The sequence below is a fragment of the Syngnathoides biaculeatus genome, chromosome 14 (genome assembly GCF_019802595.1).
Source record: "Syngnathoides biaculeatus isolate LvHL_M chromosome 14, ASM1980259v1, whole genome shotgun sequence".
NCBI classification, from domain to species: domain Eukaryota; kingdom Metazoa; phylum Chordata; class Actinopteri; order Syngnathiformes; family Syngnathidae; genus Syngnathoides; species Syngnathoides biaculeatus.
The window spans coordinates 25103910-25128314 of NC_084653.1; the positions used below are offsets into that span (position 1 = coordinate 25103910).

At 45.1% G+C, this 24405-nt stretch overlaps 1 protein-coding gene, 8 non-coding genes and 1 pseudogene across 12 annotated transcripts; 2 read left to right on the plus strand and 8 right to left on the minus strand.

Annotated features, from left to right (window-relative positions):
• The first annotated feature begins 11732 nt into the window (after window positions 1-11732).
• Window positions 11733-11841, plus strand: LOC133512768 (5S ribosomal RNA; annotated as a pseudogene).
• Window positions 11842-12103: 262 nt separating this feature from the next.
• On the minus strand, window positions 12104-12222 carry LOC133512763 (5S ribosomal RNA). The gene has a single exon (XR_009798282.1). It is a non-coding gene; the product is annotated as a 5S ribosomal RNA (ribosomal RNA).
• Window positions 12223-12724: 502 nt separating this feature from the next.
• LOC133512779 (5S ribosomal RNA) lies at window positions 12725-12843 on the minus strand. Its single transcript, XR_009798292.1, has one exon. It is a non-coding gene; the product is annotated as a 5S ribosomal RNA (ribosomal RNA).
• A 337-nt stretch (window positions 12844-13180) lies between these two features.
• LOC133512790 (5S ribosomal RNA) lies at window positions 13181-13299 on the minus strand. The gene has a single exon (XR_009798294.1). It is a non-coding gene; the product is annotated as a 5S ribosomal RNA (ribosomal RNA).
• A 501-nt stretch (window positions 13300-13800) lies between these two features.
• LOC133512800 (5S ribosomal RNA) lies at window positions 13801-13919 on the minus strand. Its single transcript, XR_009798295.1, has one exon. It is a non-coding gene; the product is annotated as a 5S ribosomal RNA (ribosomal RNA).
• Window positions 13920-14252: 333 nt separating this feature from the next.
• Window positions 14253-14371, minus strand: LOC133512801 (5S ribosomal RNA). The gene has a single exon (XR_009798296.1). It is a non-coding gene; the product is annotated as a 5S ribosomal RNA (ribosomal RNA).
• A 503-nt stretch (window positions 14372-14874) lies between these two features.
• LOC133512764 (5S ribosomal RNA) lies at window positions 14875-14993 on the minus strand. Its single transcript, XR_009798283.1, has one exon. It is a non-coding gene; the product is annotated as a 5S ribosomal RNA (ribosomal RNA).
• A 502-nt stretch (window positions 14994-15495) lies between these two features.
• LOC133512765 (5S ribosomal RNA) lies at window positions 15496-15614 on the minus strand. Its single transcript, XR_009798284.1, has one exon. It is a non-coding gene; the product is annotated as a 5S ribosomal RNA (ribosomal RNA).
• Window positions 15615-16179: 565 nt separating this feature from the next.
• On the plus strand, window positions 16180-16298 carry LOC133512766 (5S ribosomal RNA). The gene has a single exon (XR_009798285.1). It is a non-coding gene; the product is annotated as a 5S ribosomal RNA (ribosomal RNA).
• A 381-nt stretch (window positions 16299-16679) lies between these two features.
• Window positions 16680-24342, minus strand: LOC133512076 (immunoglobulin-like domain-containing receptor 1). Of its 4 annotated transcripts, none has more exons than XM_061841338.1 (9): window positions 23880-24342; window positions 23289-23382; window positions 23043-23213; window positions 22424-22573; window positions 22233-22352; window positions 20903-21049; window positions 19349-19480; window positions 17229-18013; window positions 16680-17024 (listed from the first exon to the last, which is right to left on the minus strand). In XM_061841338.1, the coding sequence occupies exons 3-9, from the start codon at window positions 23164-23166 to the stop codon at window positions 16986-16988; spliced, it is 1497 nt and encodes a 498-aa protein (XP_061697322.1). In that variant the 5' UTR covers window positions 23167-23213; window positions 23289-23382; window positions 23880-24342; the 3' UTR covers window positions 16680-16985. The 4 variants fall into 4 exon arrangements, with proteins under 4 accessions (XP_061697322.1, XP_061697324.1, XP_061697325.1 ...); XM_061841340.1 differs by lacking the exon at window positions 23880-24342 and adding an exon at window positions 23692-23721; XM_061841341.1 differs by lacking the exon at window positions 23880-24342 and adding an exon at window positions 23460-23478.
• Window positions 24343-24405: the final 63 nt, after the last annotated feature.

A 24405-nucleotide genomic window follows, 5' to 3' on the forward strand; every position in this document is an offset into this window, starting at 1 on the left:
ACCGTTAGAAAAAAATGCACAAATTGACCGCATCACCGCATAAACCGCAGGGTTGAAAGCATGTGAAAAAAGTTGCGGCTTATAGACTGGAAATTATGGTACATCATCTTATGAAGATGAAGTTGAATGCTCCTTCGTTTAAATGTAGCCTGCGACTGCCTGGCGACCAATCCAAGAGCGTCCCTCAGATGTCAGTTTAGAACGACTCAAAATGACCCTTGACCGGAATGAGGGCAAGTTATAAAAAAAAAAATACGAAAACAAGGGCTTCCCCACTGTGAAATGCCTGACATTCGCTGCGGTTGAGTCATAAACAACTTTGGCCTTTGAGGAATTACCAGGTTCTACGTTTTCCCATCAAATGGATCAAAGACACACGTTAGCTTGCGTCACAGGCGCTTCGGTCGTTTCCCACTCACCGATGATGGCGGTGGGCTTGATGGCGTGCACGGCCTCCTCCAAGGTCTTCAGGGGCGGGTGCTCGTGGGCAAACTCCTCCTTCTCGTGGTTCAGATGACTTCGCCCCTGAACGAGAAGCGTTTGTTTTGAGCTTTCACGTCAAGACGCGAGTGCGCACATACGTTACCTTGACGATGAGTCCTTTGGAGTCCACCATCCAGATCCTTTTGGCGGCTTCCTCTCGAGACAAGCCCACCTTGGCCATGGCCATCATTAGCAAGTGAGCGATGCCCAGAGCGGCCTGACCAGAACACAAGACAATGTTTTTACTTACTCGACCAAAAAAAAAAAAAAAAAAAAAAAAAAAAAAAAAGAAGAAAAAACAAAGATGAACGCTCACCTCACCGGCGCCTTGGAAAACAAACGTGTGATCCGTCAGTTTGTCCTTGGTGATCTTTAAGGCCGCCAACAGCCCGGCCACCGCAACAGAGGCCGTGCCTGTGAGAGAAGATTCAAGATTTTGTGTGACTAAACCACAACGCAATTATGGACACCATCAAACAGCACGTAACTGTGCTGCATACTAGAGGATGACATTTTTGCGGGATTCCCATCAGTTCCGCGGGTTAGGGTTAGAACCCGGTACCTTAGAGGCCAACACGTTCCAGGTTCCACAGTGCCGCCTAAATTGTGGTGCAATTATTATGACTTTTTTTTTACTGTATATTTGATTAGCAAGATAGTTGATTGCTGTGTGCCTCGGCTCAATAAAGGTCGTTCAACTCCGCTCGTAGGCTACCTTGGATGTCGTCGTTGAAGGTACAGTAGCGATTCCTGTATTTGTTGAGGATGCGGAAGGCGTTGCTGTTGGCAAAGTCCTCAAACTGAATCAGGCAGCTCATCCCGTACCTGCAGGGCGACAGGGAGACGCGCCGCCGAGGTGAGTGACGATCGCCCGGCCCGGCCGCCGTTTTCCCCACTCACTCACTTGTCCGTCACGGCCTGCATGAACTCGTCGATGAGCGCGTCGTACTCCTTCCCTCTGATCCGGTTGTGCTTCAGGCCGATGTACAGGGGATCGCTGAGCAGGTTGGGGTTGTCGGTTCCCACGTCCAGCAACACGGGGAGGCACTGCTGCGGGCGGACTCCGCCGCAGGCCGTGTACAGCGCCAGTTTCCCCACGGGAATGCCCATGCCGTAGCTGCCCAGATCCCCGAGCCCGAGAATACGCTCGCCGTCTGTCACCACGATGGCCTGGGATGCAAATCGAGACACAAAAAAAACTTGACGGGCGTGGATGGAAGGAAGGAGGGAAGGATGGAAGAAGAAGGGAGGACCTTTATGTCCTCTTCGGGCCAGGAGTTGAGCATGGTTGCAATGTGGCCTCTATCATGGATGGTGATGAAGAGTCCCCTGTAAATAATAAATAAAAACACAGGAACAACATTGCATGGATCACAAAGTGACTTCAAGGGATGATCGGTACCACACGTTTCCTTTCCGGTCCGATACCAATTCAAACCGGTATCGGCAATGCTGTTCTGATACTGATACTTGGTGCAAATATACCTGACGTGTTTGTAAGTGGTCACTAGTTTCTCTACACTAAATTGACTTCATCCCATTCGTGGGCAGCGTCCCATTTTTGGGACATCGTGATTTTCATGCATTATATCCTTCAGTATATCAAAATATTTAAGTGTTTTAATCTGAAGCCATAATTTAGTATCAGTAAAAGTTAGCACAGAGTTATTTCCCGTTCCTTCCTGACCCAACATGGCTGCCTCAAGTACACATGAAGCGTTTTCCAAGAGGATAAAAGGGAGAAAGATCAGTATGCAACCAAGTTGGTCTTCAAAATGCTAATCCATCAGTATTATTAATGCGTAAGTGTCGTTCTAGAATAAGAATTAATTCATAAACATATCTCTAGTATGTACCACTTCACAGAACTGATAACATACCCGTCCCGCGAGAGGGTACATCTTTTTTGCCCTTTGTTTTATGCGATTAACAAAAAAGAAGTGTTATCTCCTTGATTGTGGCCTGTTAGGAGACTTTTATCTCAATAAGGCAAAAAATTGCCATCCTGCCCATGAATGGGATATTATTATTCATATTTTAAAGCTCGTAGGCCCGATACCAAGACAAAATATGTCTGAGTTGCAGCTACTATTTTTGTCCACTTGAGGTCACCATTCTCACATTTCACAGTAATTTAGCGTCTGTGAACTTGAACGTGTGTTACTTTAAAAGAAAAATCAAACTCTCTTTTTGGAGGGATGGGGGGACAACAGGATGTGCCGCCATTGGTCTAAATTAATATTGCATTTGTGGAATACAGATTAAACACAAAAAAGGCCTGTTGAATGCCATGAGAAAAATGGCTGACCCGTTAGTCACTGTGCGGGTTTGGTGATTGTGCCAGTTGTGGTCATCATGAAAAAATCCATTGATTACAACCTCATGAATGATTACAATAAATTTTTACCAGTCGTGACATGCTATATGTACTGTAATTCCCGGCCTACAGAGCGCACCTGGTTATAAGCCTCACCCAATACATTTGTAAAGGAAATACCATTTGGTACATACATACGCTGTAACTGTGTAAAAGCCGCAAGTGCCCATATTGAAACCCACATTGAAATGCAAGATATTTACAAAGAAAAACGGTACACAGAGAGTTTAATGCTAGCGCTGCCATGCTAACAGGGCCGGTTAAAAAAACAAACAAAAAAAAAAAAAAAACATACCGGTAAAAATCACTGAGACACGGCAGTAACACGCGAGTGCAGCGCTAACAGAGCCGGACCAGTAAAAGTCACTTCCTCTGCACATATATTCCACCGGTCTCCCTCGAGAGCCCCTTTGGGGCCGTTAGAAAAAATGCATAAATTGGCCGCATCACCGCATAAACCGCAGAGTTGAAAGCGTGCAAAAAAAGTCGCAGTTTATAGGCAGGTAATTACAGTATTAGCTAACGACGAATACTTTACAGTAGGCGTGCGGTCGTGGAAGTCAGACATGCTTTGTAGTAGACATATTGCACCTTCTCTGTTGTTTTTAAGTATCAACTGATCCCAAACTTTGAACAGTCAAAGTCTGTCTTTTACACACTCTTTACGACTGTATTCTTATTGCTTTACTAGTATAGATATTATCTCACATCGCATCTTCATTCCTGTAATGTTACAACTTTACTCTTGTAAAAGGAGAACATCTTTTGATTTAAAAAACAAATTTACCGCTCTTGTCTTTTCTCGCAACATTAGGTGTTTGTTATTTTACGTCTTTAAACTTTTGGAAACATTTGGACTTGTACATTTTATTCATGTACTATTACAATTTTACTATTCTGGCGGTTTGGAGAGAATTTTCATTTTTTTTCCTCTGCATACCAGTGCAACTTTTTTTCAAGGGTTGGGGTTAGGTGTGCGTATCCATCTTACCGTGGCCTCCTGAAGGCCAGGCCATACTGCTGGCAGGCCAAGCCCACCGTGGGCGTGTAAACGATGGGCATGAACTCCTCGATGTCCGACGTGAGCACTCGGTAGAAGAGCTTCTCGTTCCTGTCCTGTAGCGTCATCAGCAGGATGTACCTGACACACACACACACACACACACACACACACACACACACACACACCCACGCTCAGAAACGAGAAGCTGTTTCCGTTCGGGTTTGTATACTCACCGGCTACAACTAACTTAGCTGCTTATCCTCACGAGGGTCGCGTGGAGTAATGCTGGAGCCTATCCCAGCTGTCAACGTACACCCTGAACCGGTCGCCAGCCAATCACAGGGCACACAGAGACAAACAGCCGCACTCACAATCACACCCAGGGGCAATTTAGAGTGTCCAATTAATGTTGCACATTTTTGGGATGTGGGAGGAAACCGGAGTGCCCACCCGGAGAAAACCCCCGCAGGCACGCGGGCAACATGCAAACTCCACACAGGCGGGACCGGGATTGAACCCGGGACCTCAGAACGGCGAGGCCAACGCTTTCCAGCTGAGCCGCCGTGCCGTATGTTGCCTTGTCATGTAAAAAAATAAATAAAGAGCACAAGTACTTCATTACTGTGCTTAATTTAATATTCAAAAACTATCCATCCAAACTGAAGAAGTTGATTATGATAGAATAAATCCGGTGATTTAAGAAAAAAAAAAAAATCCACTGTATCAAACGTGACGGTTCGGCTGAAGTGCGCCAGCTAATTTTGCTCATCAGTCATGGCGGATGGCTGTTGTTACATACTTGGCTGATTCTGATTCTGGCTATTTAACTACCCCGCCAAAGTAAAATAAACCCATCCAAATTAGATCAAAATACATAAACATCAAAACTGTAACCGCTCACTTTTCACTAAATACTACAGTAGCTTTAATTTCATGTCAGAATATAATTTTGACGCTTGAATACAGGAAATACTTTTACTCAAGTATCTACTGGCGGTAGGTCATATAATAACGGATTATTTCTCCCAGAAAAGCACACAACACCAGCAGAGGAATTGCAAAAGGGAAAAGTTCTCACTTGTCCAGAGGATTGACGCGCGTTTCGTAGCTTTTCATGACACGAAGGACTTGGACATCCTGGGAGAGGAAACAGGGGGGCAGCAGGCCGTGGATGCCCAGCTGCAGGCGTTCCTCCAGGGTGAACGCCATACCCTACGGGGACGCACGTGGTTATAAACCTCACCCAGTACATTTGTAAAGGAAATACCATTTGGTACACACATACGCCGCAGCTGTGCAAAAGCCGCAAGTGCCCACAATGAAATCCACGTTGAAACACAAGGTATTTACAAAGAAAGACGGTACAAAGAGAGTTTAACGCTAACGCCGCGCTAACAGGGCCGGTGTTAAAAAAAATAAAATAAAATAAAAAAAATACCGGTAAAAATCACTGAGAAACTGCAGTAACACGCTAGCACAGCGCTAACAGGGCCGGACCAGTAAAAGTCACTTCCTCGGCACATATATTCCACCGGTCTCACTCTTACCTTTTCCGCTCGAGTGCCCCCCTTGCGGCCGTTAGAAAAAAAATGCAAAAATTAGCCGCATACACCGCAGGGTTGAAAGCGTGTGAAAAAGGACGCGGCTTATCAGCCGGAAATTGCAGGGTGCACTTGAAGTTGCTATCCGCTACTGCTATCTTCATAAGTACTCGCATTGAAAACTTGGATGTCATCTGCCTGAGTGACCTGAATGTCAACCCATGTTGACAGCTGATTTTCAACACGAGACACTTCACATAGCCGCTTCCAGCTGTGCAGGTAGCGCAAAAAATTATGGGATTGCGACAAGCAGAGCCCCCTTATGATTCCCAGAATCTTTGCAGCGTTCTTTTTAAATACAGAATTTTAAAAGTAGAAACAAAAAAAAAAAAAGAAAAAAGAAAAATCAAGCTAAACGTTGCTCTTTTCTTGGATTTGTTCCCGTCCAGCTGATGACTGTCTGCACTAGTTTCTTATTTCTACACTGTTTATAGGAGTATGCGCTTAACACTGGTCCATGTGGAAAAATGATCACTGTGAAGCTTTGACGCAGAGATTTTGCTTCAGCTTTAAAAGTATTCATCTTTGAACATTCAAACGGTAGTTGTCGGACTTGACGCTGAATGAAATTTGTACATTAAACATCCCACTGTTGCTCAGTCTGCATTTTGATGATTATGGCGTCACACATGACTGCAAGTGATTTGAGATAAAATTATCTACACATTTTCAGTTTTGTCCAAAATATTTTCTAGTACTTTAATTCATATTAAACTCATATTTACTGTCATTTTGTCAAAGAGTCCTTTTGAGCTCTTGGAAATGGAGGTAGGGTGCTTAAAATGTCTACCATTAGCATAGTTTGGTGAAACAAAAATTTAGGCCACATATCTATGCAAGATCGTCAAAACTCTCACTATCCAAATACTTGTGTACTCGTGACTCACACTTTTCACAGTGAGTCATTGTGTAAATGCTGACTTGAGGAGGAACTGTGAGCTTCCTGGTGTCAAGTCGAAGCAACAAAAGTACACGAAGATAGTCAGTGACTTGCTGAGCACATCCAAATAGGAACCGAGAGACATTTCCTCTTTTGTTCAAAGTTAGAAAAAACAGCGCCCAAAAACCTGCTGATGACTCATTGTGGATATTTGGTTTGGATCAGTTTGGTCAAAGTCAGTCCATCTTTTCTGAGAGAGACAAAGAGCGAGAGAAAGAGTTTATAAACTCTTCATAGAGTTTATAAAAATGATCACTGGTTTAAAAAAAAAAAAAAGCACTGAATTTATAAACGAAAACATGTATTTGTCATGCTTTGTTTTAGACCTGGGTCAGTGAATGCAGTCACTCCCATTTGAAAAATGCACGGGTGGGGTCAGTCATGCCCGCGGATATTGGGTCACGGGTGCGGTCCACCAGTCATGCCTGAAGATATAAAGTTACGGGTGTGGTCCAACCAGTCATGCCCACGGATATAAAGTTACAAGTTCTGTTTGTAATTATGAGTGTACCCCTTTAAGAGTGGAGGGGGCCGGTGTCAAGTCAACTAGGAAGTAGAAGGCTGAGCAGCAGCTCATTGTTAGAAACCGTGTGCTTCTGTGTTAAAAAAAAAAAAAGACATTAGGCTACGGTTCACCGCGCTGGATCGTTTTTCATGTGCGCCGAGTGTGCGCGACAAGTGCCCAATTGCGCAGTGGCACAGCTCAGAGGGATCCTTGGTCAAGACTATGCAAAATAAGCGACGTTTTTCAATATCTATGTATTGTAACAAATTTTACGCGCGTGGTTTTTTTCGTGCTCGACTCTGCAGATTTGCGAGTGCGATGGCGCGCGGGCGCAGTCGTGCCCGTCAAATCACAGTGACTTGCTGAATGCATGCATATGCTGATCTTATCATAACTTCAGTCCCCTGCAAAAGTATTGCAATGGCAAGTTCAATTCCTTTGTTTTTGTTGTACGCTGAAGACATTTGGGTTTCGGATCAAAAGAGGAACGAGACAAAAGATGAGGACCGTGTTTACTCGATGATATTTATAAATGACCCACCACCGTACATGCCACCTGGCCTGCAGAGTTTTCTGTGCCGTGTGAATGTCATGTGACTGCAGTTACTCCTTTTGCAGTATGACCTTACCCTTCAAGTTCATAAAACAATACCCAATAAAGCTTTGTTAAATATTTACTACTCGTACTGTACTGCCTGATTGCATCTGTAATACAGCGTGTGTCAAACTTTGTACACAAATACCACGTCCAAAAAATATGCTGCTCTCCAAGTAACCGCCTGTCATGACCGAGATTAAAATGAAGCCGCAAGACAGAGATTTTATTTTCTAAAAAATGTTTTTGAAAGTCACCGTCATATAGTACAGTTTGAACACCACCGTTGCGCTTTAATATATGAAAATACTACTCATATAATTAAAGTCAAACAGGTGGGAAAATGACTCCCCCACCCCCACCAAGAAAAAAAAAAAAGCAACACAAACGTCATTTGTCTCCTAGGGGAGAAAAAAAAAAACCTCTTTCCTCAAATAGTAGTCCGCCCTTGAGCAGGCGACGTCGCAAATAAACTCCCATTTTACCCTCTAAGTCACAGGTGTCAAACTCAAGCCGCAGGGGCCAGATCCGCCCCGCAACATAATTGTATGTGGCCCGCGATAGCCAATCATCGGTGTCAAAATATGTCCTAACATTTCAAATCGTCAAATATCATAGATGATAATGTTGAGATATTTTTGTTGCCAAACATGAACAATGGTTGTAAAAACCCATTAGACTTGGGTTCCGATTCCAAAAGTAGTTCATTAATTTCATGTGTAAAGATGATGAGCCCATTCAAGATTTTGATGGTGTCACCTGAATGGCGGTCTGAGGGAAATCGTAACTGCAAAGTGGCTCACGGCATGTTGCTAACGTGTCGCGGTATACGTCTTTACAGTCCAAAATACCGCCTGCTTGGCAAACATGACATCTGTAAACATTCGAAAAGAGATATTATAATGAAAAATACATAACATTATTCACTTCAATGTCTATATGAAAAAATAAATATGTCATCCATGCACAACGTTGCCACCATTTTGGCTGCATCTTCTGTCCGTGAGGTCACACTGAGACATTCGCCATTGAAAACACGCTGTGCTGACTACAATGGGACACGCCCCTTCAGACACGGAAGCTCTTTTCGAAGAAGAGAACATCTCACAACCGAGTGAAGTGACCGGGGCAATATTAGCCTATCGTTTCGAGCCAAATTTAGTTGATATGCGGATCACGGCCAGTCCGCCTACCCGTCCGATCCACCTCCACGCGGCGGTTATAAAAACAACACCGCCCACGAGCAACGACGACGATGCAACGAGCCACCATACTACGCCCCCCCCAACCCCAAACTATTATTTTTTATTTTTTTTTAGTAGCTGTACACACACCTACCTGTCATTTGGAACCCACAAAGCTCTCGTGCTTTGCACCCATGCAATACATTTTTCACGACGAACCAAAAAGTATGAACAATGAATCCATCCTCCCGAGTGTTCGAGAAATGTCCAGCAATACAACGAGGCGGCGGAACAACGAGCCGGCGGAACAACGAGCTACCTTCCAGCAGGTAAAACTAGTATAAACAGACGAGACCGCTTGAGTCCGCTACTGCCCTGTACATCACTTCCTGCTTCTTCTCGAAAACAAATCCCTCAAGAGGATTTTCATGGCGGGAGTTACAAAAAGTCATCAAAATAATGTTTTGTGGGGAAAAAACAGATGGGTCCATACCGGCTGCCGTTTTTTTCATTAATAACATACTAAAAATCCTGCATTTCATGACAGTGGCACTTTAACAGCTGCCCAACATTCCAACGCTAACTGCGCCGTTGCCTCTTAACATAAAAAGCAGAGATACTATTTTTATCCGCTACTATCTTTTTACACGTAACCCCGGCGAAGGGAGGTAACGCCCCAACAATGCTGGCATCCGTGCGGTCACATGACGTCAGCGCGACGTATCAATACTGGTCGGACACCCGGCAAATGCTTTGCCCACAACAACGCGGGACACGTCTCAGGTGTCAACCCCCCCCCCGTCCAAGCAATGCGCAACACTGCCAAGTCAACTTCCTTCCAACATACTGTATATGTGTTGGACTTTACACCGATTTGATCAACCTGATCGTATCGGTTGATAATCGACAGTTTATGCTGATCGCTTTTAATATCATAATTCGGCTATCCGAAAAAGAAATTGCCGTTTTGCACGGTATATCTGAATCCAAAAGAGTTTATTTTTATATACCCCCTTAGTAGTATTTATATCGTATTTTTTGGTATCTTTTGACATGGTACTGTAAATATCTGATGCCCAATAAAGTTATTAAAAAACACATGCCGGCAGGATGGGAGGGATGACAAATAATGCACGGATGGATCAGACAAGACAAATTTGCGCTTTCAACCTTTTTGGAGCAAAGGCACATTTGGTTACTTTACATTTGAAAAATCTCACCAACAAACAGAAATGTCACAAAAAGTAGTAATTATCGGTCTAATAGAAGACCATTAATTTGTGGTCTGTCACTGTACCTGACGTAATAGATGAGGAAAAATACATGCATTTATTTGAAATGTATATATTTTTTTAACAATTAAGTACACAAGTGTATCCAATAAATGAACAAGTCATTTAAATTCACCCATTGTTCAATCTTGTGATCGGATCAGTGATCGGTTATGTGTTGTTTTGTTTTTGTTTTTTTAATAACTCGCTGATCGATGAGATTATCGGCTCCAAAAATCCTGATTGTGTAAAGCCAGATATGTATACATTAGAAGGTTCCAAAAGAAAATCGTTGAATTTGCAAATGCCAAACTTGGAGGTTTTAAATGAGTTTTCTTCCCCAAGAAATTAGTAAATGTCGGTTTTATAGTCTTGATCACTACCTCAGTGACCTTTAGATTTAATGGTTTAGTCACGGATTTCACCCCCAAAAAGTATCCAGCTTCTCTTCCATAAATGTGGGGATGAAATTGCATTGAAATATATAAAAGTGCGGATGCTCCTATTTTGATAGGCGCCCCGTTACTCTCTGCATTTGAGTAAATCGCGCTAGTACTCGGTGCCGACTAACAAAGTTTGTCCCTGGACGTCTTTTGCATGGCCTCAAAGTGTGTTTCTCTCCCCCCAATCCCTCCAAATGACGATTCCGTCCATCTCACCTTATTGAGGTGGGGGTTCCTGGTGATGTCGTAGCCGCGCTTCTTGGTGCTCACGCTGCCTTTGCGGCTCGGCCCGCCGTGGCAGACCCTGGCCGCCTGGGTGGGGAGCCCGCCGGCCGCGCGTCTCCACAGACCCAACGCCGCTCTCCTTGCGAGGGAATTCATGCTGCCTGCGCTCGGACGCGACACAAAAACACGCAAGTCACTCCGGAGCCGCTCGCAATAAACCCAAACGTTTTCGGGCCAGATGCTGACAGCTAGCAAACCCGGCTAGCTTAGCCCTCCCCCCACCCCCCGAGTCGTCAGCCTTACTTGGAGACTAATGTGACGCCGCGGTGTCTGTGATTCGTATCTTCATGAGCGGCTCCAGACGATCCCGATGTTGAGCGTTTTCCCGGCGTGAGTGGATTTCCGAGGTGGATCTCGTGGAAGCAGCTGATCGAGTACCACTTGACATTGACTCCGGAGATGTTCTCCGTCGAGGAGATAGCGCGTCGTAGTGGACAGAGCGATGAACTGATATTTGGACAAGCTCCCGATTCTTGACAAATAAATACACAAGCGACCTCTTAAAGTATTAAATTATCTTTATCCAAATACTCTCGACACAGCCTTATTTACAACATTACGCCATGTAAGCGACGCGTGAAATTGAATGCGTCGCGGGAACATGAACTCCTTTTACCGCAGCTAGCTACAGCCGACCCCCCAAAAATTGCACTTGACTTGTTTACATTATTCATAATTAGCTGTGATCCAAACACCTTACGCAAATTCCTGGAGTTTTACTTCATCGATATTAAATTGATGGACGGTTCCAATTTACAGGGAGGGACGTGACTGATGGAACCTGCTTTGCTAAACATCTTTGGTTATCAAGTACAGTACTTCCTGATCAGCGCGGGAACACCGAGGACCAATCAGATCGCAGTACAACGAGCTAAAAAAACAGTCGCTTTTTTTTTTTCGTTAAAGCGGCAAAGAAAATAGATGGGTGGATGAATGTTTTTTTGGTTTACTTTTTTATATGCAACTACAATTAATGTGTTATATCTATATCTAATTTGGTCGCAGCGTGTTGGGTATAAATAAACCACGCTTTGCGTATTCTATCGCTTACGGCCATACTACCCTGAGAACGCCCGATCTCGGAAGCTAAGCAGGGTCGGGCCTGGTTAGTACTTGGATGGGAGACCGCCTGGGAATACCAGGTGCTGTAAGCATTTTTTTCTTTTTGTTTTATTTTTTTAACAACCCTTCGCGATGTTAGAGAGTAACTTTGCCGCTACTCGCTACACCCGACCAAATAAAAAGCGTTTGACTTGTTTACATTATTCATAATCGTTCGTTAGTTGTGACACATCCATTTTCTCCCGCTTTTCTGGGTCGGGTCTCGGGGGAAACAGCTGCGGTAAAACGGGCTCAAGTTCCCGCGACACATTCAATTGTTTGTGTCTCTTCCAACACAAATTAAAAAGAAAAAAATGCTTACAGCACCTGGTATTCCCAGGCGGTCTCCCATCCAAGTACTAACCAGGCCCGACCCTGCTTAGCTTCCGAGATCGGACGAGATCGGGCGTTCTCAGGGTAGTATGGCCGTAAGCGAATGCACCAGGGATGTTTAGTTTATTTATAGGCAACACACTACCACAAGTACATAAAAAAAGCAAAACAAAAATACAAAATTCCGACTGTTGTCGACAAGATTTTTGAGATCAGCTGACTGGCGTACTGTGATCTGATTGGTCCTCTCGTTGCACTAATCAGGAAGCGAAAACTCCAGCAATTTGCGTAGTGTTTGGATCACAACGAACTGATGATTATGAATAATGTAAACAAAAGTGCAACGATTTTTTTTTTGGGGGGGGGTGGCTGTAACGAGTTGCGAAAAGTAAAGTAACTTTTCCGCTGCTAGCTACACCCGACCAAATAAAAACCGTTTGACTTGTTTACATTATTCATAATCGTCCGTTCGTTGTGATCCATCCATTTTCTCCCGCTTTTCTGGGTCGGGACTCGGGGGAACAGCTGCGGTAAAACGGGCTCAAGTTCCCGCGACACATTCAATTGTTTGTGTCTCTTCAACACAAATTAAAAAGAAAAAAATGCTTACAGCACCTGGTATTCCCAGGCGGTCTCCCATCCAAGTACTAACCAGGCCCGACCCTGCTTAGCTTCCGAGATCGGACGAGATCGGGCGTTCTCAGGGTAGTATGGCCGTAAGCGAATGCACCAGGGATGTTTAGTTTATTTATAGGCAACACACTACCACAAGTACATGAAAAAGCAAAACAAAAATACAAAATTCCGACTGTTGTCGACAAGATTTTTGAGATGAGATCAGCTGACTGGCGTACTGTGATCTGATTGGTCCTCTCGTTGCACTAATCAGGAAGCGAAAACTCCAGCAATTTGCGTAGTGTTTGGATCACAACGAACGGACGATTATGGATAATGTAAACAAGTCAAACGGTTTTTATTTGGTCAGGTGTAGCGAGTAGCGGCAAAGTTACTCTCTAACATCGCGAAGGGTTGTTAAAAAAATAAAACAAAAGAAAAAAATGCTTACAGCACCTGGTATTCCCAGGCGGTCTCCCATCCAAGTACTAACCAGGCCCGACCCTGCTTAGCTTCCGAGATCGGACGAGATCGGGCGTTCTCAGGGTAGTATGGCCGTAAGCGAATGCACAAGGGATGTTTAGTTTATTTGTAGGCAACACACTACCACAAGTACATAAAAAAAGCAAAACAAAAATACAAAATTCCGACTGTTGTCGACAAGATTTTTGAGATCAGCTGACTGGCGTACTGTGATCTGATTAGTCCTCTCGGTGCACTGATCAGGAAGCGAAAACTCCAGCAATTTGCGTAGTGTTTGGATCACAACGAACTGATGATTATGAATAATGTAAACAAAAGTGCAACGATTTTTTTTGGGGGGGGTGGCTGTAACGAGTTGCGAAAAGTAAAGTAACTTTTCCGCTGCTAGCTACACCCGACCAAATAAAAACCGTTTGACTTGTTTACATTATTCATAATCGTCCGTTCGTTGTGATCCATCCATTTTCTCCCGCTTTTCTGGGTCGGGACTCGGGGGAAACAGCTGCGGTAAAACGGGCTCAAGTTCCCGCGACACATTCAATTGTTTGTGTCTCTTCCAACACAAATTAAAAAGAAAAAAATGCTTACAGCACCTGGTATTCCCAGGCGGTCTCCCATCCAAGTACTAACCAGGCCCGACCCTGCTTAGCTTCCGAGATCGGACGAGATCGGGCGTTCTCAGGGTAGTATGGCCGTAAGCGAATGCACCAGGGATGTTTAGTTTATTTATAGGCAACACACTACCACAAGTACATAAAAAAAGCAAAACAAAAATACAAAATTCCGACTGTTGTCGACAAGATTTTTGAGATCAGCTGACTGGCGTACTGTGATCTGATTGGTCCTCTCGTTGCACTAATCAGGAAGCGAAAACTCCAGCAATTTGCGTAGTGTTTGGATCACAACGAACGGACGATTATGGATAATGTAAACAAGTCAAACGGTTTTTATTTGGTCAGGTGTAGCGAGTAGCGGCAAAGTTACTCTCTAACATCGCGAAGGGTTGTTAAAAAAATAAAACAAAAGAAAAAAATGCTTACAGCACCTGGTATTCCCAGGCGGTCTCCCATCCAAGTACTAACCAGGCCCGACCCTGCTTAGCTTCCGAGATCGGACGAGATCGGGCGTTCTCAGGGTAGTATGGCCGTAAGCGAATGCACAAGGGATGTTTAGTTTATTTGTAGGCAACACACTACCACAAGTACATAAAAAAAGCAAAACAAAAATACAAAATTCCGACTGTTGTCGACAAGATTTTTGAGATCAGCTGACTGGCGTACTGTGATCTGATTGGTCCTCTCGTTGCACTAATCAGGAAGCGAAAACTCCAGCAATTTGCGTAGTGTTTGGATCACAACGAACTGATGATTATGAATAATGTAAACAAAAGTGCAACGATTTTTTTTGGGGGGGGGGTGGCTGTAACGAGTTGCGAAAAGTAAAGTAACTTTTCCGCTGCTAGCTACACCCGACCAAATAAAAACCGTTTGACTTGTTTACATTATTCATAATCGTCCGTTCGTTGTGATCCATCCATTTTCTCCCGCTTTTCTGGGTCGGGACTCGGGGGAAACAGCTGCGGTAAAACGGGCTCAAGTTCCCGCGACACATTCAATTGTTTGTGTCTCTTCCAACACAAATTAAAAAGAAAAAAATGCTTACAGCACCTGGTATTCCCAGGCGGTCTCCCATCCAAGTACTAACCAGGCCCGACCCTGCTTAGCTTCCGAGATCGGACGAGATCGGGCGTTCTCAGGGTAGTATGGCCGTAAGCGAATGCACAAGGGATGTTTAGTTTATTTGTAGGCAACACACTACCACAAGTACATAAAAAAAGCAAAACAAAAATACAAAATTCCGACTGTTGTCGACAAGATTTTTGAGATCAGCTGACTGGCGTACTGTGATCTGATTGGTCCTCTCGTTGCACTAATCAGGAAGCGAAAACTCCAGCAATTTGCGTAGTGTTTGGATCACAACGAACTGATGATTATGAATAATGTAAACAAAAGTGCAACGATTTTTTTTTGGGGGGGGTGGCTGTAACGAGTTGCGAAAAGTAAAGTAACTTTTCCGCTGCTAGCTACACCCGACCAAATAAAAACCGTTTGACTTGTTTACATTATTCATAATCGTCCGTTCGTTGTGATCCATCCATTTTCTCCCGCTTTTCTGGGTCGGGACTCGGGGGAAACAGCTGCGGTAAAACGGGCTCAAGTTCCCGCGACACATTCAATTGTTTGTGTCTCTTCCAACACAAATTAAAAAGAAAAAAATGCTTACAGCACCTGGTATTCCCAGGCGGTCTCCCATCCAAGTACTAACCAGGCCCGACCCTGCTTAGCTTCCGAGATCGGACGAGATCGGGCGTTCTCAGGGTAGTATGGCCGTAAGCGAATGCACCAGGGATGTTTAGTTTATTTATAGGCAACACACTACCACAAGTACATAAAAAAAGCAAAACAAAAATACAAAATTCCGACTGTTGTCGACAAGATTTTTGAGATCAGCTGACTGGCGTACTGTGATCTGATTGGTCCTCTCGGTGCACTGATCAGGAAGCGAAAACTCCAGCAATTTGCGTAGTGTTTGGATCACAACTAACGAACGATTATGAATAATGTAAACAAGTCAAACGGTTTTTATTTGGTCGGGTGTAGCTAGCAGCGGAAAAGTTACTTTACTTTTCGCAACTCGTTACAGCCAAAAAAAAAATAGTTGCATTTTTGTTTACATTATTCATAATCGTCAGTTTGTTGTGATCCAAACACTACGCAAATTGCTGGAGTTTTCGCTTCCTGATCAGTGCACCGAGAGGACCAATCAGATCACAGTACGCCAGTCAGCTGATCTCAAAAATCTTGTCGACAACAGTCGGAATTTTGTATTTTTGTTTTGCTTTTTCATGTACTTGTGGTAGTGTGTTGCCTATAAATAAACTAAACATCCCTGGTGCATTCGCTTACGGCCATACTACCCTGAGAACGCCCGATCTCGTCCGATCTCGGAAGCTAAGCAGGGTCGGGCCTGGTTAGTACTTGGATGGGAGACCGCCTGGGAATACCAGGTGCTGTAAGCATTTTTTTCTTTTGTTTATTTATTTTTTCAGCAACACTTCATTCAACCGGGGCGCCACTCTTAATCCCATAATGAAAAATTTATTAAAGCACCCGTTCCTGAACGGTGTCCCATCCAGATACCAATGGCACTGGATTACTGTTCACCCTGAAAATGCCCAAACGTAAACAAAAGTGAACTGAGAAATGTATTTCTCATGGGCTTGCATACCACATTGTACAGCAATGAATGAATAAATGAATAAATATTTCCGTCCAGTCATCCACGAGGGCGTCCTCTGGTGGAGATTTTGTATCCTACATAATTTAGGAGCGTTCTTTGTATTTTACTTTAACGTACTGTGATCACAAATTCATCCCGCAGTGTGAGCCATTTTGAATCCGAAATGTTTTTATTCCTAACATTTCACAAAATAATAAAAACAAAACAAAACTGTACAGTACAGTGGTTCCTTGCGAGGTCCAGTTTTTTTTTTTTTTTTTTGGTCCCATTTATTTTAGCACATTCTTGATGGGTGTCAGTCTAAAAGCAATACTTGAAAAAAAAAAATAACAGATACAGTAACACACAAATGATTAACTTTGTCTTGAAAATATTGACTATTACAATCACAACCACAAGTCCGTCCTAGGTTGAAAAGCAGAAAAAGAGAGCCTTCTTTTGCAGTTTTTGTGAGCAAACAAACGCCTTAGATGACTACGGTGGTGTTGCTAGAGGAGCTTCTATCCTACGGAAAGAAGTGAAATAGATGTGGTTAGATCAAAGAGAAAGGATTAAAAGGGAAACATGCAGAGACGTTAAAAAATTAAAAATAAAATAAAAAAAAAAAGAACCAGGGGCATCATTATTCCCCGCCGTAAGTTCGGTTGAAGAGAGGCCCCGCACCCAAAAGATGACAGAAAGGATGAACGCCCAATTAGCGTTTGCTTACGGAAAGACGCGTGTGGTTCCTGCGGTTTTGGGCGTGTCCGTGTTGGCTCTCCACCGATGCGTAGCTGGGGGGCTCCTCGGGCCAATCCCTCCCCGTCCTGCCGCCGTCCTCTTCGTCCGAGCTCCAGCGGGCTTTGCGGCGCGGAGGCGAGTAGCTCCTCTCGCTCTGCCCGCCCCCGCCCCGCAGCTCCTCCGTCAGGTCGTCGCGGCTGCGGGGCCGAGACCTGGACCCGGCGGCGCCGACGCGCTCCCTTCGGCCGCGGGGGTTCCCCCTCGCTCGCCTCTCCTCCCGGTCGGTGCTGTCGCTGTCCTCGCGCAGGATCCCCCGTCTCGGAGGAGAATGGTCTCTGTATCTGCTTTGTTGCAAATAATTCCTTCCGTAGGAGTTGGTACTCCCGCTGGACTGGCTGGAGAACCGTAGCGCCCCCCTGTCCGGCTCTCGACTTCGGGGTCCCGTGTGGGAGGAGAAGCTGGGCACGCGCTGGATGATGGGAGGTAGCGTGATCACCCTTCGCTCCGTCCCCCTTACGCCCATCTCGTCGAGGGCGGACAGCATGCTGGGGGGCCCGGGCGTGTAGGGCAAAAGGGCAGGGGGCGGCTGGGGTTGGGGCGCGTTCTGAGCGGGGTGTATGGGCACGTCCAGCCCCCTCACCCGGTGCTCCAGGTAATCCAAGACTTGCGTGTTGTCGTGGAGGCTGCCGCTCGGGCGGTGCGGGTGGGCGGCCGGCTGCGGAAGCATCACGGGCGCCATGGCGAAGTTTTGTTTGCCGGGTTCTGAGAACGAGCCTGAAAGAAATATGAAAGATGTATTTACCGTAATTTCCGGCATACAAACCGAGACTTTTTTTCCCCACACGCTTTCAATCGTGCGGTTCATGCGGTGATGCGGCTGATTTGTGCAATTTTTTTCTAACGGCCGCAAGGGGGCACTCGAGCTGAAAAGGTAAGAATGAGACCGGTGGAATATATGTGCCGAGGAAGTGACTTTTACCGGCCCTGTTAGCGCTGCGCTAGCGTTAGCGTCTTGCGAGTGTGTTGCTGCTGTGTTACTGTCTCAGTGATATTTACCGGTAAGTTTAATTTTAACCGCCCAATTAGCGTTAGCACTAGCGTGGCGCTGATGCTACAGGGCTGGTAAAAGTTACTTCTGAATACAGACAAGAAGTACCATAAGGAATAGGTAAGAATGAGACCGGTGGAATATAGCTACAGAGGATGTGACTTTTACCGTCCCTGTTAGCACTGTGCAAGCGTGTTGCTGCTGTATTACTGCCGTGTCTCAGTGATATTTACCGATAAGTATTATTTTAACCGGGCCTGTCAGCGTTAGCGCGCCGCTAATGTTACAGGGCCGGTAAAAGTCACGTCCGAATACAGACAAGAAGTACTGTGAGGAAAAGGTAAGAAAGAATGAGACCGGTGGCATATATGTACCGAGGATGTCACTTTTACCGGCCCTGTTAGCGCTGCAATAGTGTTAGCACTGTGCTAGCGTGTTGCTGCTGTGTTACCGGCATCTCAGTGATATTTACCGCTAAGTTTTATTTTAACCGGCACTGTTAGCATTAGCATTGACGCTAGCTTTAGCGTGGCAGCTGCGGCGTATGTACGTACCAAATGGTATTTCCTTTACAAATGTACTCGGTGAGGCTTGTAACCAGGTGCGCTCTGCAGGCCGGGAACTACGCTAGGTCTTTCTACACAATCAATAGCAAATTCCAAACTTTAACTCGAGATAATTGCAATCCCATTTTTAATATTTTTTTTTGGGTAGCAAGCAGGCACTACAAACTAGTATAAGATGTAGAATAGTGTTTGTGATACTCTGTTAGATATGATTAATCATTGCTTGTGGATGTGGAATAATGTTTGTCTTGATTACTGCGATTATGATTGTTATTAACAAATAGTTGCTTTCCGATCACCTCATATTTACAAGACTGTGTAGTTCTTGTACAATATTTTTTATGCCCCCTCGAGCACAATAATAAATTATGTAATTATCATTGTCTCCATCCCTTTGATAAGTAGGTGCAGCATTATCAGCTAAATGAGACAAATTTGGGTTATTTATTTTGCTGCACTGCCATCATAATGAATAAAAGATGTTTCCGGACGCACCTGAATACAACACGGGGAGGCCTTGGCTGGAGTTGTTGGAGCTGACGGGAGCGTAAATGGGCTGGCCGAGCATCCAGGGCGCCATCGCCATCGCCCTCTTGGCGTCACGGAGCATCCTGTGTTGCATCACGGCTACGGACGGAGCCAAGAAGCGAAACTCGGTCACATAATTTGCACGACAAAGCAACTCACGCCTCATATCAAATCATCCATTTTGCATCTGATCATATTGTCCGGGGCCAGAGACGACATCCCGGACTGCTCTTCTGTCAAATAAAGTCAATGTGGCACCAAGTGGGAATTGAACCCTCAACAGCTGCACAAGATAATTCGCAGCTAAATGTGTAACTTATGGATGAAAAGTGTTCACGGTAGCCCCCGTGGCCCACCCCCACCCCCACCTTCCAGGGTGCGTACCCCCCTGTTTGAAAACCACTGAACTAATCACATTTAAAGGGCCACTGACACCAAAAGTGTGATTTTTAGTATGTTTTTAATTTAAAAAAAAAAAAAAAAAGGGCAGCCGGAATAGACCTATCCATTTTTTCCACCACAAAACATGATTTTGACGTACATGGCTTTTTGTCACTCCCGCCATGAAAATCCTCTCGAGGGATTTGTTCTGGAGAAGAAGCAGGAAGTGACGTTATTAGCCGGAGCGCACTCAGGTGGGCTCGTGTGCTTATACCGGTTTTACATATGGGAAGTTAGCTAGTTGCTCCTTCGTGTTAGCCAAAATACCGTCTCGTCGTATTGCTGGATGTTGCTTGAACACTTGGGAGGATAGATTCATTCTTCATACTTTTCAAAAAGACACTGCTTGTCGTGAAAAATGGATTGCACGGGTGCAAAGGACGAGAGCTTCGTGGGTTCCATATGACAGGTAGGTGGGCGCCGATCACGGCATCTGCGCCGGGTCCGCCAATCACTGCTTCGGCCAGGGCGTCATCGCTGTGCCGAGGTGCTGAGTACGCTACGTACTGTCATAAATACTGTCGTGGAGTCTGTTCTTAGTTAGAAGTGATCCGCATATCATCTAAATATAACTCAAAACGATAGGGTAATATTGCCCCGCTCACTTCACTCGATTGTGAGATGTTCTCGTCTTCAAAAAGAGCTTCCCTGTCAGAAGGAGCGCCGGAAAAATTCAAAAATCTCTGTCGTTCGTCTTTCATCGCAGGCGCCACTACGCGTTTTCAATGGCGAATGTGCCAGTGTGACGTCTGCTGATGACGTCGCAGGCAATACGGCCGCCACTTGGATGTCGAGTTGAGACTTCCGCAACTTTGCCCCCTCTGCTCATATTTATTTTTCCGTACAGACATTAAAGTGATGTTATATGTATTTTAGAATGTTTATAGGCATGTCAGTGGCCCTTGAAGTAAGCACCCCAAAGAGACGAGGATCCAGATTCTTATTTTTTTGTGCTATCACAGCATTTTTTCAACGGTTTCTCGATGAATACTGCAAATCTCGCTGAGAAAATGTTGCCACTTGGAGCGCCTTCGATACGTTGTGGTCGTCGCGCAAACGACGCGACGGTTCCCTGCGTACCTTTCTCCGGGCAGCAGCAGGTCCGGGGGCAGCAAGGGCAGCGCACGTAGCAGCAGCACTTTTGGGGGCAGCACTGGCAGCAACAGACGCACAAGAGGATGATGAGCAGCAGGGCGCCCACGATGATCAACAGCACCGTCAGCCAGTCTGGAAACGGCGTCACAAAAGTCAAGCAGGCGGCGCTTTTGCTTTCATTTCATAAATATGAGGACTCGAGCAGACGTTGGAAATTTTGGTTCGGAGCTGCAATAAAATGTGTTCTCTCTGTGAGTTCATTACATCGTTGTTTTATTTTACAGGTCAAAAACAATAATACATTTTTCTCACTTTAGATGTCAAAAGGGTTTTGTACGTTTTGTTTTCCTGGTGGGGGTTTTTTTTTCCCCCTATAGGCGACCGTCCAAATGGCTCTTTCATTTTTTTTTTTTTTAAGGTCGCTGACCTCTGATCTAGAACGTTTCGTGACAAAGCGGCTAATGATTATAGTAAGAATAGTCATCCAGCCATTTTCTTAGCCGCTTATCCTCACAAGGGTCGCATGAGTGCTGTAGCCTATCCCAGCTGTCAACCGGCCGGCAGGAGGCGGGGTACAGCCTGAACCGGTTGTCAGACAATCGCAGGGCACATCGAGACAGACGACAGTCGCTGTCACAATCACACCTAAGGACAACTCAGAGTGTCTAATTAATGTTGCAAGTTTTTGGGATGTGGGAGGAACCCTCAGTGGCCACCCGGAGAAACCCCACCCAGGCACAAGGAGAACATGCAAACTCCACACAGGCGGATCCGGGATTGAACCCGGGACCTCAGAACTGTGAGGCCAACGCTTTCTAGCTGATCCACCATGCCGCCCTCCTAAAAACATGCAACATTAATTGCACGCTCCAAATTGCCCATAGGTGTGATTTTGAGTGCGGTTGTTTGTCTCCATGTGCCCTGCGATTGGCTGGCGACCGGTTCAGGGTGTACCCCGCCTCCTGCCCGTTGACGGCTGGGATAGGCTCCAGTACTCCCTGCGACCCTTGTGAGGATAAGCGGGTAAGAATATGGATGGATGGATGCCTTGTAATTGGAAAAGACCAGATATTTTGGAATGAAAGGGAAATGTCATGAGTACTTTGGAATTATGTGCAATATTTTTTGGACGGTTCTACTCAGGTAGCCACGCAGGCACAGGAAGAACATGCAAACTTCACACAGGATCGAACCCTGCACCTCAGAACTGTGAGGCCAACGCTTTCCAGCCGCCTAAGAATAATCAGTTATTAGCAAATGGAACGGATCGGCACTGGCAAAAAAAAAAAAAAAAAAAAAAAAGGAGGAGGCTTACGATACACAATGAGTTTAACTTCTCGATCGTTGTCGCCGGATGTGTCGCCGGCGGCGTCGATGGTGCAGAAGTACACGCCGTTATCCCACCACATGACCTCGGTGATGGCCAAGTCAGCCTCTGCGATGCACACCGTTTGGATCATTTCATGGCCACGTACAACCTTTATTTAGTTTCATATGCAAGCTTACTGTTATGAATTGTAATTCTGCGGTTCCGGTACTCGACGCCCAGCGTGGGCTCGTTGAGGCCTCGCTTTTGGACGACGGTGCGGACCGTGCGCTGGCGGTCCGGGCAGTCGTTGGACGGGTCCTGACCCAGCTGCAGGGCGGCCTGGTAGCCTTGGCGGACACACAGCGGTTATACGATATAGAATGTGAAAAATTCTTCCAAATATACAAACATATGGGGATGTTGATCGCGTTCAATCTTAGAAGGTCCTGATTCATGCTTGGTGGTGACTTTTCCGTGTAAATCTTGCCGACTTACTCACCAAATCCCGTTGTCCAACACAAGCGGAAGCAAATTAACAGTCCAATTTCTTATCGGCAAAAATTTCAACTTCGGCATTAAATACGGGTCCTCTATGCCGAGTTTATCTGATTTTTCCACGTACCGTCGTTTATTTTCACCTACTAAATGTCTGACAATATCGGACAAGACTCTGTGCGTCGTGCTACGAGATATTTACGTGTCATCTCCAACAGACTTAGCATTGAGCAATGCTTAACTTGACCGGCAATATGGTGACGTAAACAAAAGTCACGTGACTATATGACGTAGCGGCACGAGCTCTATAGCAGGACTGACTTGTGGAGTAGTACTCCAGGATGGGGTCTTTACAGAAGGACTTGAATCTCCAGGTCACGAGCACATCCTGCGGGTTGGCAGAGGTGGAGAAGTCGCAGCGAAGGATCACGGACGCGAACAACATTGTGCTTCGTTCCGACTCCGGAACGATCACCTGGATGCACAGCGTCTCTAATTGGACACGGAAGATGAAAATAAAGAAAAACACTCAAGTTCTTGGGGGTTTACTTTGTACTTTAACTGTACTTTTCAACGATGAGTCGCTTTAAATGTCACTACGCGTACAGCACCCTTTCATTAGCAGCAATAAAAGTTGTCAGTCATAAAAGGCGGAGGAGAACTGAGGATAGCAAGATGATAAACATCAGACAGACAACAAGACAAACAACAACAGACAAAGTATAGTTTTTGACCCACTAATTTAAAAAAAATGTTGCCAGTAATTTTTCATCAAATGCACAAAAGCAGACCGCAGACTGTAATATAAAAAGTTCCGTCAGTCCCTTAACGGTGTAAACAAGCATTACAAAAAAACAGTTCCTATTTGCAAAATTAACATTGTGCAGTTCTCAGTTTATTCTATATCGCAAAATAATCGACTGTTTATTGATATACAATTCATCAACAGAAATTAAATGACATTAGCCACATTTGTCGCGTTTGAATCGATGTGGAGGGCGACGAGAGGCGGTCGGACTCGCCCTAGTTGCACCTGTTTATAATTAACTTGGGAGCGTAAACTGTTTGCTTTGGCTCACAGCACTCAAAAGAAAAACAAAATGGCCAAATGTGTCAAGAAGACGACGAAAAAAAAAAAAAAAGACATTTGTGCCTCACCTGTTGGAAGGTACACCAGCAGCAGGGTCATCACCGGTATCAAATTTCCCATCGCCTCGCTGTAGTTTCGCCTCTTTCTTCTTTCTTTCCTCGTCGTTGACGTTCCGAAATCCACCGAAGATACCGCTAAGTGGGAAGTAAGCGAAGTGGAAGCGCTTTCCCACATAGCACAGCGAGTTTATTTTTTTTATTTTTATATGTCAGTAAAACATCTTCCGAGTATCGCGTACGGTGTGCCGAAAATTGGAGACAACGCGTGAAATTCCCACAAGTGCACCAACTGTGTCACCCTTCCCCCACCCGGGGTGACGCCACTAACTCCGCCCACTCAGGTAAAAGTGCAACGCAGAGATAAAATTAAAAAAATGGAATTTATAAATCGATACTTAGCAATCCATTGTGTGAGCTAAAATTAAGTATACGTACATTGTCAACACTTTTTTTTAAAGGTAATGAAAAAACAGTGACACAAGTGTAGAGGGTTGGCCTCACAATGCTGAGGAATGGGGTTCAAATCCCGGCCACG